The sequence below is a fragment of the Triplophysa rosa genome, linkage group LG7, assembly GCF_024868665.1.
Source record: "Triplophysa rosa linkage group LG7, Trosa_1v2, whole genome shotgun sequence".
NCBI classification, from domain to species: Eukaryota; Metazoa; Chordata; class Actinopteri; order Cypriniformes; family Nemacheilidae; genus Triplophysa; species Triplophysa rosa.
The window spans coordinates 5,291,692-5,307,290 of record NC_079896.1 but is presented as its reverse complement, the minus strand read 5'-3'; the positions used below and the strand labels follow the sequence as shown (position 1 = coordinate 5,307,290).

The following is a 15,599-nucleotide window of genomic DNA, read 5'->3' as shown; positions in this document are numbered from 1 at the left end:
CTGAGATTTTTTTTCTGAAACTCTGGGAACGATATATGAACTTGAACAGAAATATCCAATTTGTCCCATTGAAATAACTGAGATATTTAAGAGATCTCACATCGTTTCTCCCGGGTACCAATTACGAACTAGCAAAGGTCACAGGTTGGTCCAAAAAGGACTTATTAACAGAAAAGACCATTTTCTTTCAAGTCATACCAGCATAATACGTCCCCGCCTGTTTCACCTTTCGCTTTTCTTGGCCCATTTTTGTCAGCGTAACTCTGAGAATGACAGGAATTGTGGGTAATTGAATCAGCAAAAGGCAAAACAATTGTAACTCCTGGAGGTGAGGTTTAAAATGTTTCTTTTTTCTATATTTCTAGAGAGACCTTACAGTACAGTACCACTGACAGATGTGACGTTAAATGTATGCCAACATTTCACAAACAGGAACAGACGCCAAGAACTTTTTGGAAGTTTTTTAAGTCAACAACATTCATCTCAGCAGGGCTTTAAACTGTTTTTGGTCTGCATTTTTGAGTGATATTCTTAGATAAAACATTCCTATTCACAGGATGAGCAATAATATATTGTATGTCCCCTATTAAAGTGATAGTTCACCCAAAAAGGAAAATTCTGTCATCATTTACTCACCCTCGTGTCATTTTAAACCTGTGTGACTTTCTTTCTTCTGCAGAACACAAAAGAAGATATTTTGAAGAATGACAACCGAACAACAGCCGTCCCCATTGACTTGCATTGGTTTTGTGTCCATACAATAGAAGTGAATGGGTACCGCCTTTATTCGGTTTCCAACATTCTTCAAAATATCTTCTTTTGTGTTCTGCAGAAGAAAGAAAACGACGACAGAATTTTCATTTTTGGGTGAACTATCACTTTAAGGACAGGAATATTCACAACATTCACAAGTATGTCAGCTAATGCAATAAACGCTCACATTTGTGTTGTCCATACATATTGTGCATTCTTTTATAAATATATGCATTTCCTAGGATCAATCCCATGACCTTAGCGTTGCTAGCCCCATGTTCTACAAGTTGAGCAACAGAAAAGCTGACACACCAGCGGCACACAAATGCGAGCGCCGTTCTCTGCGTGTAACTTTTTCTTGGTAATTCCATAGAGAAAGATGCTTAAATAACACAGTGAAACTGCCATCCTTTCCTCCTGAGAAGTTACCTAGCTACAGAGATAAACAGCTGCCACTACAGCACATGGTGTTACATAAGATGATGACGCAACCATACAACGGTCGGGATGACATTAAACTGAGTGTGAGACCGAGCGAAATAAATCGAGCTCTGGATTTTTGAACATTGGTTACATAGCACTACTTCCCCACTTGACTAGCGTCCAGCTTATCACGGGGCACTGGTTTTCCTTTTCTGTCATTAATTTTCACCCCCTGAGCCACACAACCCTCCTCAGGCTGATTAATTTGCACCCTAGCATGTAGCCCCAATGCTAATTTAGTAACTCTGGGGAGGCGTAAGATTCATGAACAGAGCCAGCGTATGCCATTTAGACTCTGCTGAGGGAGGAAATGTCACTATGTACTCTAGTTATGTTTATGCAAATGTAGTTCCTGGGCAGCGGGTTGACCTCTTTCTACTCATGTGTTACGTTGACGGGCTTTTCTCTCTTTTTCCGTCCTGTGTCCGCAGCTCTCACGTTCTCTTGGATTTTTAACGAATACCCGTCCTTCGTGAAGCAGGACTCCCGTCGATTCGTGTCCCAGGAGACGGGGAATCTATACATCGCTAAAGTCGCACCATCCGACGTGGGCAACTACACCTGCGTCGTGACCAACACCGTCACCAAGACACGTGTCCAAGGCCCGCCCACTCCTCTCATTTTGCGCACTGACGGTGAGAAAGAAATCTTTTTTTTAATCATGTTAATATTACAACCATGCAACAGATGCAGTTCACAAAATAGTAGAATTTTGAATAAACATTTATTAATAAAATATTTGGTTATATTTGTAAGACTGTATGTTAGTAAGTGCTGAGAACTTACTTTCACAAAGGGACATAATCATGAAAAGGCAGTAATGTCTTTACAGCACAACACATTTCTGTCATCATTTATTCAACCAATCATTTCTTCTGTAAAAGACAAAAGACCATATTTTGAGAAATGTTTCAGTGGTTCTGTGTACATGCAATAGAAATCAATGGGGAACTATATTGTTTTGTAAATTACAGTAAATACAGTATCTTCCTTTGTATTCTGAAGAACACAGAAAGTCATACAGGACTGAAATGACATGAGAGTAAATAAATGACTTATATTCACTTGAACTGTCCCTTTAATGCAAGTCAGTTTGCAAAAAGCGGATCTTAGGAATTTTAATAATGTTAGGGTTCCATTGTATATTGTGTAAATTAACTACAAACAGATTCAAAAGAATGACATATGTTTTTAATAAAGCATAGGAGACTTTTTTGTATACTGATTGTATTCAAAGGTTAATGAGCTGTTTGCAAATTTTAAGATGTTGTAGCAGCGTGTTTTGGTGCCTGTGGGCTGGCATTATCAAAGGTCCTGAAACTGAAAGGTCATTTGTCTTAGACCGATCTAATTGTTGGTTCTCTGGGCTTATGATTTGATCACACATGTACTAGAGGGATATAAACGAACTGTCAGATTCCACACGAGACAAACAGAATCGTATTTGTTTGACTGATACCAAAAAAGAACAACACAGCATCTCTATGAACATTGCAATTCACTAAACAGTTTATTCGTAGTAAATGTATTCTGCATTATATTGCATTGTTGAAACCTTTCTGTAATCTATTTTATATTAAATATGCGACCCTGGACCACAAAACCAGTCATAAGTCACACAGGTATATTTGAAGAGTTTATTCCCAAAAAGAGATAACTACGTTTTTAAAAAATGTTAAAAATCATGTTTTTTTATTGTGCATTCCAATTAATATCAATCAAACTGCAGTTGGTTTGTTTTGATTTAAGCCATAATAACTCAAAAAATACAGCTAACTAACACAATGAAACACATTAAAAACATGATAACATAATAAAAAACATGATTTTAGAAAATTGAGTTATCTCATTTTGTAGCAATAGCCAACTATACGCTGTATGGGTCAAAATTATAGATTTTTCGTTTAGGCCAAAAATCATTAGGATGTTAAGTAAAGATCATGTTCCATGAAGATATTTTGTAAATTTCCTACCGTAAATATATAAAAACGTTATTTTTGTGAGTGGATGCAGCAAAATCGCAAACAAAAATGGCCGGAAACACGCCTACAAACATCGATCGCTGCTGCCCGCTTTTTGGGAATTACCCACTCAAGTTTGGTATGTAAAGCTTAGAATTTCAGCCTTCGGTTTCATCTGTTCTCCACAACATCATTACAGCGGTAAGCTGCATTACAGCGGCTTGCTACAGTGCCTCTGATGGACAACTTTAACAGCGATTTTCTCAATATTTTTGTTTTTTGCACCTTCAGATTGCAAATAGTTGTATCTTGACAAATATTGTCCGATCCTAACAAACCATACATCAATGGAAAGCTTATTTATTCAGCTTTCAGATGATGTATAAATCTTATTTTTAAAAAATCGACCCTTTTAACTGGTGTTGTGGTCCAGGGTCACATATATACAGTAAATAAAACGTTTTGAAAAACGATTTTTAAAATCCAACTGGCTGAAGTCCTACAGGTGTCTTGTGTGAATTTTGGTGTAAAATGTGTTTCCCTCAATATAACCTGATGTTTGTATCAGCGTTGCATGTCCAACACGAGCCACTCAATGGCGACTGTCACAGTGTGAGCTCCAGGTACAATTTCAGAACTCATTGTACACGTCTCTCTACCTGGGATGTTCCAGAATGAGATGATTGCTTCTCTTCAGCCTTTCCCATTTGGCAGCGCTGACATAAACAGCAGCGTTTGACATTCAAGATAAGATCTCTTTTGACACACTCAGCTTAGTAGCTGGTCCGATAACACCTCGCAAAATCACAGAAGGAGATATCACACCTTCCTCATATCTAAAAGCCTTTCAGGGAGGTTCGGAATAAATCGGACGGTAATAATGAAGAGGAGAATTACAGATAGTTTTGAAATTGCATTTGCTGATTGCAATAATTGATAGCTTTTATTGGAAATGATTTTCGCTCTGCTTGCAAATGATGATTGAACTTTTTTGTAGGTGTCATGGGAGAATATGAACCAAAGATTGAAGTGCAGTTTCCAGAAGTTGTTCAGGTGGCCAAAGGTTCGACGGTTCGACTAGAATGTTTTGCATTGGGGAAGTAAGTATTGTCATCTTTATTTGAGAAAACCAATTTGGTAACTGTAATTTGACTGTAGGATCACTAAAATGAATATTTGTGATGTCTCGTCCCACCTCAGTCCGGTACCTTCCATAAGCTGGCGCCGAGTGGACGGAGTCCCGTTCTCCCGCAAAGTGGACGTGAGAAAAACCAGTGGCGTCATGGAAATCCCATACTTCCAGCAAGAGGATTCGGGCACGTACGAGTGTGTCGCGGAAAACACAAAAGGTCGAAATTCTGTGCAAGGAAAGCTGTCTTTCTTTGGTAAGTTGTCTCGAGACGCATGAATATTTGAACAGTCAAAGCCACATGTCACTTTCACTTACGTGAAGGAAATGAAGCACAACTTCACATTTCCGCCTTCAACCCAACCACAAGGAACTTCAGACCGAGATGTTGTTTTTTTATCAGTGCATCAAAATGATTAAAGCCTCCGAGTCGTGATGTCTCTAATATTTTTATCCAGATTAAAAAGATGAGAGGATGACCTTGTGCGTTTGTGTGTGCATACAGTATGCGTGTGTGTTGGGTTGTACCAGATGGCTCTGTGATTGGGATCCAATTTGATTCCGGATCAAAGCTGTTAAATTTACTATACTTAGATGAGGGGCGCATATGCCGGCCGCATCTGGATCGTGGATGACATCCGGTTTTTGTGTTCACCAACAAATGTTAATAAATATTAACTTTTGGGCCAAGTTATCCTGCGGATTTTGAAAATCAAAGGCTTAGCTCTGTGAAATCTATCTGTGTGGAATCGTTTCAAGTTTAATTCTATGACAGTAATATGTTTGCCACCTGTCACATGAAAAGGATTTTTATTTCAAGCTTTAGAATGAAAACTGAATAGGATTTGTATTCTTCTCTACTTGGTTTTTACCGAAACACTTTATCTCTTTGTCTAACTGTTTTTATTAGGGTTGTGAATTGGGTATTCCCGTATTTATTATTATTTTTCGTACTTTGATATACAGCTTTGATATACTTTGATTAATTCCTGAATCTGAATCGAGGTTGCAAACAGGATGCAGAATTGTAATGCAAATTTGCATTTATCTCAAGTGTTCTTTCAAGATCTCATAGTCTGACGCGTGACATTTTGACATTATGAGATGATGTGTTGCTTCAATTCTTCCTTCACAAACAATCCGGTACTATTCTAGAGTAGATACGGAGTAGCAATAAAACCATCCCATTTGCATTCTATTAATTATGTTTTCACCTTGGCCTTGTTTACAAGTCCAATTTGGCATCACTAGTAAAATAAAACCCCAAATGTCCAGACCCGGGTTCCCATCTAGTGTATACTGACTCGTAGTCTTATGAAAAGACGAATATTTAATATGGACTTTAAAATGACGAGTTCATAACCTTTTCCCTTCACAGCCGTGTCGGCTGCGCTGCATTGTTCATACAGACAGCTTCCTATTAAGTAAGTACCTGTAGGCTAGAGAGCAATGGGATTTATCCTCCCCTTATGGGATCTTGCACTGGCGCTAATGCTGTAGCCGCATACCCAGTGGCCCATTTACAGGAATAGCCTGCGTGGAGCTCGGTGAATGTTTTATTATGCTTGTTGTCTCATTGTTTATATTCCAAACAATGCGGAAAATAGGGGGGCAGGTTTCACGACAAAGGAAAGTTCTCATAATGGGTTTTCCAGATGCGCACCGCAGCGTTGATTTATACGTGCATTAATTAGATAAATAACATGGGCGATTTGTAAAAGCTAATGTAATTCAGCCAGGAAGAGATTTGTTGTGGGTGTGGTTGTGTTTTACTAATGGTCTGGCTTCCTTGGCACACATACCCCATTCTGTTTTAAAGAGGTGTGGTATTTATTAGAATTGGCCTTGACTATAATGTAGGTCAGCTGCTGTCACCTGTACAGTACAGTAAATCAGTCGATGCATTAATCCGGGGGTTGACAACTTTTTAATATGTGCTATTTTTAAGGGTCACTGTGCTGCATCATGCTGGATACTCCATAAAAATAAAAAAGTAAAAATAATTACAAGTAGTATAATATTATTTCTATAGTGACATGATGGTTTAAAGGGATAGTTCACCCAAAAATGAAAATTCATGTCATTTCAAAGCTGTATTGTATGACTTTCCTCTGTAGATCACAAAGACATTTTAAAGAATATTGTTAACCAATGACTTCCATTGTATGGACACAAAAACATTTCTCAAAATATCTTCTTTTGTGTTCGACAGAAGAAAGAGTCATATCTTCCCTGTACTTCCGAAACCTCTGACTTCTTTTTCAGGGAATGGAAAAACACTACTTTTTTGCTGATTCAATACTGTGTTATTAAAGTTGACAAGCACTTTTAAATACTTTTCATTGGTTAGATATTTGCATAACCTAGTGACAAACACAAATAGCGACTATAACAGTGATTTATGCCATGGGATAATGGGATAATATAATAAGCATGAAAATATAGTAGTTCACACATATAATAATCAATATTTAACTACAATCTGTGCTGAAAAAAGTAAAAAAGTTTAATTAAAGTAATTAATAAGAATAATGTTTTGTTTTGTAATTCAGCTTTATATTATATTTCTAAATTTGTACTAATACATCCTGGCATTATTTTTCTCCAATATGATGCCTACAATGCTTTTAAATTTTGCTTTTAAGTTTTTTTGACATACGTTTTTAAGGTAGAATTATTAAACCTCTAATGCTGTCTCCATAGACAGGTTTTGAAACTGAGCATCTTTTCCCTTAATGATGTGAATGTGAGTGTCGCCATCACTATGTTTTGCGTATGGAATGTAAAGTACCATCCATACTTGAACGTCTCAATTCATTATTACTTGTGAAAATGATGTTGTCATCTTATTCTGCCGAGATTCTTGTTTTAAATTGTCTCTCGCGATGACATGTTGCATTTCCGAGAGCAAAATGTAGTGTCAGTTTACTTCTCACGGTGTTGTCATAAGGATCCATATACTACTCATGAAGATCATGAACGTGTATAACTTTGTGAATGAGTGTTTAGTTTCTGCGTATGCAAACAAGCCATGTACAATAAAAGAGGATTAGTGCAGAGCTAGTTTGGCATGCAAATGTAGTTCAATATTTCTAAAATAAACAACTAAATAAATGTGAAAATAATTATTCTCTCTCGCTCTAATTGCTGCCGTGCCTAAGGCTGCCGACCCCTGCATTAAGCTATTTGCTTTTATTTACGACACACGTCGAAGTTATACCCTGGGCCTGTAAATAGACGATGGCGGGCAGACGCTTATCCCGTCTGCGGCTTTGGGGATCCTTGTTTGGCAGGATTAGCCTACGGATAGACTTCTTCACTGCCACACGGATCTCTCTCTCTCCACCTTCCTCTCAATTTCCTTGCCGTATGTCTTTCTCTTCCCCTCCGTCTTTCCCTTTGCCAGCCAGGTGATAAAAATCTGTAATCTTATTTTGAAGTCCCTTGGAATTAGGCCTACGAGACATTCGTCAGCAGAGCAGAGGAATGAGGCGATCGATAAGTGTATCTCAAGTTTATCACTTCTACTGGCAGCAGCAAAGCAGGGGGAGACACTCGGGGTCTTTCATACTTTCTGCTAACGTTCTGCTAAATGTTTTTGTTGCCTTTGTTAATTCTTTTCTTTACTTGGTGTAGCTCTAGTGCTCACGCTCACCCTTTAAATCACACTTATTTAAATTAAAGGTCCAGTGTATGAAATGTAGCGGCATCTAGCGGTGAGGTTGCGAATTGCAACCAACGGCTCCCCCACCCCTCCTTTTCGAAGCACTACGGTGGCTGACACAGGACAAAGATGTCATCACGTGTTCGCTTCTTTCCGGAAGGAGACAATGTATTTACGAAGCGCGCTCTGTAGAGCAGTTTGTCCGTTTAGGGCTACTGTAGAAACAACATGGAGAATTCCATGCAAGGGGACCCGCGGTGTATGTATGTAGATAGAAGTAGCTCATTCTAAGGTAATAAAAACATAACACGTCATTATGTAAGGTCTTTATACACCTCTGAAGACATAGTTATGTACATTATATTGCATTTTTGTCAATAGATTCCTTCATAAAATTACACACAGCATCTTTAAATAGATTTATTGAAATGGTTCATAGACAAAAGTTGAAGATCTTTCAAAAGCAGATGTTCTACGAGAGTCAATAATGATTGCTAGGAACTTCAAACACGCTTTCAGTGTGCATTAAGGATGCAGGTGAGAGCTTTTCTGACCTCTTTAAGTCTCTCAGGTTTGACTTGTGGGTGTGAAATGTTGAGCGTGATTGTGTGCCCTGTAGGCAAGGCTAAGTCAGGGTCTGACTGCTTACTCTCATTTAAACAGTGGGGTTTAAAAGTCAATACTTCCCCAGTGAGTGAGAGATCGACTGAGTTGCAATGACCGAGCAAACCGTGAGGAAAAAACAGCAGTGAATGGTCTTTAGTAGTAGAAGGTTGAGAGTTTGCGACTGGGGTGTCACCAGCTTGCAGCAAGAGACTATAATTAAGAGTTCCCAGAATGCATTAGAAATCAGTCATCTGCAAAACATAAATAATAATAACAATAATAATGTATTATAATGTATACTGTATGTCTTTACATAATGTAATGTCAGATACAAAAAGAAGTAAGCGATATTAGCATAGTGTGTGATGTGTTAAAATACTTTCTTTCGTCTCCTTTTAAAATATAGAAAAGTAATTCATCAGTGGATTGATTTTTCCCAAAAAGTATAAAAGGTGTGATTGTGGTGTAGACGGGACTACTTGCTTAGGCAGCCAACAAGTGTTCAAGAAACATGATTATTACTTTTTAGTTCCCTTTGGCGTTTCTCATAGGCTCAGAAATGACATGCTTTGACTTTAAGTTTATCTATCTTGCCTTTTTGCCAAATTATTCTTTTTTATTCAAGCGTTTATCTAACAAAATAAAGTATATACTTTTAAATAACCTAAACAATTGCCAGCGGGGTCAGAAAACGTAAAATACACACTTTGAGGACATGTAAATTAGTTTTAAATATTTTTCTGAAAACAGGACAAAAACACTGATTAATACGTTTTTTACAGTTCTTACAGTATAAACTTTGGTCTCAGTGACCTTACATGTGCACACTTTCTTTGTGTGTTTAAATTGTTCATTGCATCGCATGCTTTCTACCATTACCTACTTGTCTGTTGTTCTCCTTTTAGGTTGAAATGTCCATAAATGATGCACTGAATTCACTCCTGGGTGTTGGTCAATTATTTACTAGGTTTGAGTTACGTGCATTTAAAAGATAAAAATCAATACAACTTGTGTATAATTAAGCCATAATTTACCCTAATGGTATTGGTTGAGATAGTTTATAGTACTACGTTGTGGACAGTGTTAATATATTAGATGTGATTTTCTTAATGTGCTCATATAAATACCTGCAGCTGTCACCACTGCGGTTTTCTATAGATGCATAGATGGGATTACATCACACTGTTTCTCAGATGTATTGCTAGTCCTTTTTAAAGGACATATACAGGTAAAAGATAAAAACCAAGGTTAAAGTTGTGTATAATCATTACCTCTGATGTTGGATTTTGCAGCTGCTCCCCAGCTAATTGAAAAGCCCCAGGATGTGCAGAAGGCCATCGAAGACTCTTTGGTGTGGGAATGCAAGGCCACGGGGAAACCTAAACCCTCCTTTAGATGGATGAGGAACGGAGAGAACCTGGAGCCCACTGAGGTCAGTTCTGCTTAAAAGATAATGAAAAATGAAATTCTGTCTTCATTTACTCGCCCTCAAGTTGTTCCAAATCTGTATACAAATCGTTGTTCTAATGAACACTGAGAAAGATATTTGGAAGAATGCTCGTATCCAAACAGATCTTGACTACCATAGTAGGGAAAACTGCTTTATAAATGTCTTTGTTCTGTTGAAGACAAAAGAAGATATTTTGAAGAATGTAGGAAAGCAAACAGTTCTGGGGCACTTTTGACTATCATTGTCATTTTTGGTAGTCAATACTGGCCAAGAAGTGTTTGGCTACAAGCATTCCTCCAAATATATTTCTTTGTGTACATCAGAACAAAGAAATGTATAAAGATTTGGAAAAACTTGAGGATGAGAAAATGATGACAGAATTTTTTTGGGGGGGTGAACTTTCCCTTTAAGAGGTCAGAGGTCGGTCCAACTTTTGCAACATTAGCTAAAATACTGTAAATGACAGTAAAGTCTATGATTTAAAAATTACTTGAGATTACTGTACAATAAAAAAATTTTGTTTTCATGACAAACAAAGTCTCTCATAATATGGGATGTAGAAAGGAACATGCTAATTTCTCTAACACTTCTAGCCTGTAACTGTTTATTGCCATAAACATCATTACTGGTTTGAAACCCATGCTATCATAATAACCCATAATGCAGTCCATCATGTTCCAACTTGTACCTTGGCTTGGTTTTTCAGCCGGGTAAGAGAAGTCAATTTTATGGACATTAAATGCTGATTTAGTATGGTTAGCTGTGGACGCCAGATCCAATAGACACAGTAATCTTCCATTAAATCTCTGTGCCAAAAAGCTGAATTTAAACCCGTTTTCTCAAAGGCCATTAAGAGAAGGCTTATAAACCTTTACTGTGTAGCAGACAAGCTTATTGTTTTGTCTCCTTCTGATATCCATTTAAACTATAGTGAAAGTGGCGATAAACATTTATACGTCTCGACACTGTGTTATATACAACCTATTTCCATCGAGAGCATTTGTCCCAGAATTCCAGGCACTTGGTGGCTAATGTTTGTTGACTCACAGTCTAGCAACGCTGGGTATTTTTAGTGACTACTAGCACTTCCGCCGCGACTAGGGTGTTGTGAATAAACAAATAAGCAAATTTTATGCAAATCTGCCTGGCTGTGTGATCTGGGTGCAAACCAAACACAGGATATTGATCCGTTTAGAGACTATATTTGGTTGTTTATGTGATCAGTCTGTGCTCTTTCTCTTTTCATTGAGCATATTTCCGTTTCGCACTTTAATAAATAGCGCACTATCCCTTGCCCTCCGGTCTCTTGAAAGGTTAAAGTTAATTCATATCTGTTGGACTTCTGAAAATCCTCTTTTATGTAGATTTGCTGGTTAAGATTACATTAGCTGAGTGAATTTGTATTTGCAAATTGAATTAGCATAATGATCAATGCTTTACAGGTATGCCTGTGTGCAAAGACATCCTGACTCAACAATGCAATAAAGGCTTTTGTGAAAAGAAAAAAGATAGATTTTGAAAGGAATCGCCTTGTGCTTTTCCACAATCAGCGTGGGCAAATCTCTTTGAGCGATGACAAAACACAAGGCCATTTGTGCTGTAAAACTAATGTCCCAAGGGCAAAACACAATCGTTTGATTGAATCCTACCTTACCTTTCGATTCAGAAATGTTGATTTTCAGTGCATCCCGGTTAAATGAATTAATCAGTGTAGAATTATTACGATCTCCAAATGTCACAATCAACATCAAGGCTCTAATCAATTGTATAACTAAAGGTCATTGATGTAGCGAAAGCACGGGTTGTTGACTTCTACCATTTGTTATTTTTGCCGCGGTTAATCAATGAAGACCTTTCATGTTCTTTCTGGCTTATTGGAACGAAGGTGAGCGGCAAAAAATGTCTTTGTGCCGTCCTCATCGAGATTGCTAAAAGAAAGAAATAAGCATTAGGCTGTGATGCGAGGCGTGATTTAGCTAATCTGGTCATAAACGTGTCAATGTTTTCATTCACCCATGTCTTCAGACTTGTCTGAATCACGCTCATATTAGTTTGATTCGAAATGTATACCGTAGTAGCAGATGAAATGTTTAGCTGCAATCTTTAAAGCTGCAATCCATAACTTTTGCCTCTACATCGCCATCTCTCTTTATTACGAGATTTATTTGACGAGATTTGCTGAATTGTGGCCATGGAGGTTTCAGTGTACTTTGAACTGACCTTTGCATTGCGAGTACTGACATTGCCAATCACAGCAGTTCAGCGTCAGGCGTGCAGATGCTACCGCCCGTCCCCCCTCAGGTCCGGCCGTGTGCAAAACTGCTGATTTCAGAAGAACTTCATGCCTAATTAGTACAGTAGTAAAGTCAATCATTGCCTCACGCAAACTGCTGTACGCCACCATGTGATGTCTGTCTCATAATGTACATTGCTTCCCTCCTCCTGCTTTCCTTTATGTGTCAGTTTTACCAAAACCACTGACACAAATCTCATTCATGCGCACTAGATTATCCTCATGTTTGATTTTGATTTGCCTGCTAGCATCACCAGCCATAGTTCCATTAAACAGTTTAAAGGAACAGTTCACCCCAAAAATGTAAATTTGCCATCGTTTACTTGCGTTTCCTCTTTTGAAATCCATATGAGGTCATTTCTATATACTGTATAGCAAAAAGGTGCATTTTAAGTGAATGGGGACTGGTGCTGTCAAGCTCCAAAATGGAAAAAAAGCACATCACAAAAGTGGCTTCTGAGATATATTTATTTCGAGATATATTTTATTTCTTTTGAAATCCGTATGAATATTTCTTTTCTTCATACTGTAAAACAAAAAGGTGTTTTTTGTTTTTTTTAAGAAATTCCTGTCCATCCTTTTCCATATAATGAAAGTGAATGGGGACTGGTGCTGTCAAGCTCCAAAATGAAAAAAGCACCTCACAAAAATGACTTTCGAGATATATTTATTTCGAGATCAATTTTATTTCTTTTTAAATCCGTATGACTTTCTTTCTTTACTTTATAACAGAAAGGTGCATTTTCAAAGAAATTCCTGGCCATCCTTTTCAATATAATGAAAGTGAATGGGGACTGGTGCTGTCAAGCTCCAAAGAGACAAAAAAGCACATGACAAAAGTGGCTTTCGAGATATATTTCAAGTTTTCTGACAAGCCAGATGATAGCTTTGTGTGAGGTGAACACTAAAATTGAAGTCCTTTTGGAAACTTGGTGGTAGAAATTGCCATACTTTTGTTGTATAGAAAAATGAAGCTGAGACATTGTCTCACATTTTAGTTTGTGTTTCATGGAAGAAAGAAAACGATGTAGGCTCAGAACAACATGAGGATGAGTAAATAACAAAAAAAATACTTTTTGGGTTTGAAATGTCAGAATGCCAGAAATGTAAAAAAAAGTTTGGGGTAAACTGGCCCTTTAAAAGCAAGGACTATGAACAGAGTTGTTCAAGGGCAAAAAAGTGAAAAGCGCAGCAGAGAGCATTCTGATATTTCATGCCAATTTTTTATATGAACCTGGCTTTTTTACAAGCCTTTAAACTGTTGTTTATGCCTTTTGGAAGGTAACATGAGGGGGAAGCTCAATGTGCTTTCAAGGTGACAAAAGTTTTTTCTGTTTGATTTGATTGAAGTATCCAGGTCTTTTTTTTATCCTGGTTTACCTGTTGTTATGTTATTTTTATACATATCAGACAACATGCAATCGATATGTCACCATTTATTATAAATGCTACAGTATAAAGATACTAGCCTACCTCATTTACGATCACAAACATCACCCAACTCTCCAACGAATACAGAGCTCTGGTTAAGAAGTAAACCAGCTAAGACTTTTATTTTCATCTCATAAACAGACAGATTTATTACCGTCATTTTTTGTGCGGCCACCCTACGCAGTGTCTCCCATTAGTAATGAATGCTCGGATTTATGACTATCAACCTTCGAGCATAATTTACCTTCCCAGACAACCTTGTGCTTTTATGCAGATAAGCAATCTCGGTAAAAGACTCTTAACGGAGATATCCTGTTTTCCACAGGAGAGGGTCCAGGTCATTAATGGAGCCTTGTCCATCACCCGCTTGGCGCTGTCGGATATTGGAATGTACCAATGCGTGGCTGGAAACAAGTACGGCGAGGTTTATTCCAACACTGAGCTCAGAGTTATCGGTAAGTTGTGGAGATGAATCGCATTTTACTTGCAAAGTCAGATGCTACAGCTAAAATCCAAGATGGTGACTGCATTAATAAAGCTTACGCTGTCTATTTAAAATATATGCACATCCACTGATAGTGGCCACGTATGAGTCAAAATTTTATTTGTTTTTTATAGTGTTCATTTGGCTTTTGCATGTATAAGTGGGCATTTCATTTTTATTCTACATACTGTACATTGCATTCACTGCACCAAATTGCAAAAGGGATTTCTTGTACTTTGATGAAACATACAAGGTTTATTAAAAGTAAAAGACATCATTTTAGCACTACTTGTGTGAATTCCAGAAAACACACCTGAAAATGTTTCAGCAAACAGGTAGTCCGACGCCATTGGTTGATGCAGAAGTAGACACGTCACAACATTTAAAATGTTTTTTAAGCAACATTTGGATTAAAGATTGTTTAAGTTAAACGTTTATTTAGTAAAAACCTCACCATTACGAGAAGTAAATGTGTCATGTGCAGACGGAATTGTTAACTTCTCGATCTCTTTCATTCACGTTTACCCACAGCTTCCATTATTTTTTGTTTAACCATAAAAATTCTGCGGCCGAGAATCTGATCTCACGTGAAAATAATTGGCAAGTCCCTCAAACAGATAAAATGAAGTGCCTTTTAAAAGACACAGTGTGAGGGCTGTCGAGCCGGAGAAATTATCATAATAAAAACTCATTTGAGTGGGGAACGTCGAGGAAAAGGACGTGACATTTTCCCTTTGTTTTCCTTTACGGAGAAAGGAGCGCGTGATAATTAAAGAGTGCCACTTTCACCTAGCTTCTGCTCTGCCATCTCTGTTTCGACATCATACACGCCAGACCTACAAGCAAATCTTCTTTTGAAGCACAATGATTAAAGAGGATGTGCTCTAAATAGCCTTTAATCCTCGCGTCTGCATACTGTACCTGTAATTATGGTCGACCATGAAAGGAAAAGTCTGTGGCTCGTTGATGCATGATGGTCTTTGGGGGGAGTTGAAGCGTTCAATCCGACAATCTGTAGAAAATTCAATGTTGCTTGTTTGCATTGATTTACGCTTTATATACCAGCAACAAGTACCAAATATGTTTGGCATAATGCATAGAATTCTGTATCCCACAATGCAATTTGCTTGACGTTTTAATTTATACCATATAGCATTAGCATTATAGCATTAGGTGTGGTTCATTAATATACATTACATTTATGTAATGTATATTACTTGCCAATTATTTTCACGTGAGATCAGATTCTCGGCCGCAGAATTTTTATGGTTAAACAAAAATTAATGGAAGCTGTGGGTAAATGTGGTTGAAAGAGATCGAGAAGTTAACAATTCCGTCTGCACAT

The 15,599-nt window shown here is 37.6% G+C and overlaps 1 protein-coding gene across 3 annotated transcripts in view; it reads left to right on the top strand.

The window, feature by feature from the left end:
- cntn4 (contactin 4) overlaps nucleotides 1–15,599 on the top strand; it is a 133,226-nt gene that overhangs the window by 79,689 nt on the left and 37,938 nt on the right. For all 3 annotated transcript variants that reach the window (XM_057338898.1, XM_057338897.1, XM_057338896.1), the window contains exons 6-10: nucleotides 1,668–1,871; nucleotides 4,195–4,297; nucleotides 4,398–4,582; nucleotides 9,889–10,028; nucleotides 14,096–14,225. In XM_057338898.1, the coding sequence (XP_057194881.1) occupies nucleotides 1,668–1,871; nucleotides 4,195–4,297; nucleotides 4,398–4,582; nucleotides 9,889–10,028; nucleotides 14,096–14,225 (762 nt within the window). The remainder of the gene's footprint in view (nucleotides 1–1,667; nucleotides 1,872–4,194; nucleotides 4,298–4,397; nucleotides 4,583–9,888; nucleotides 10,029–14,095; nucleotides 14,226–15,599) is intronic.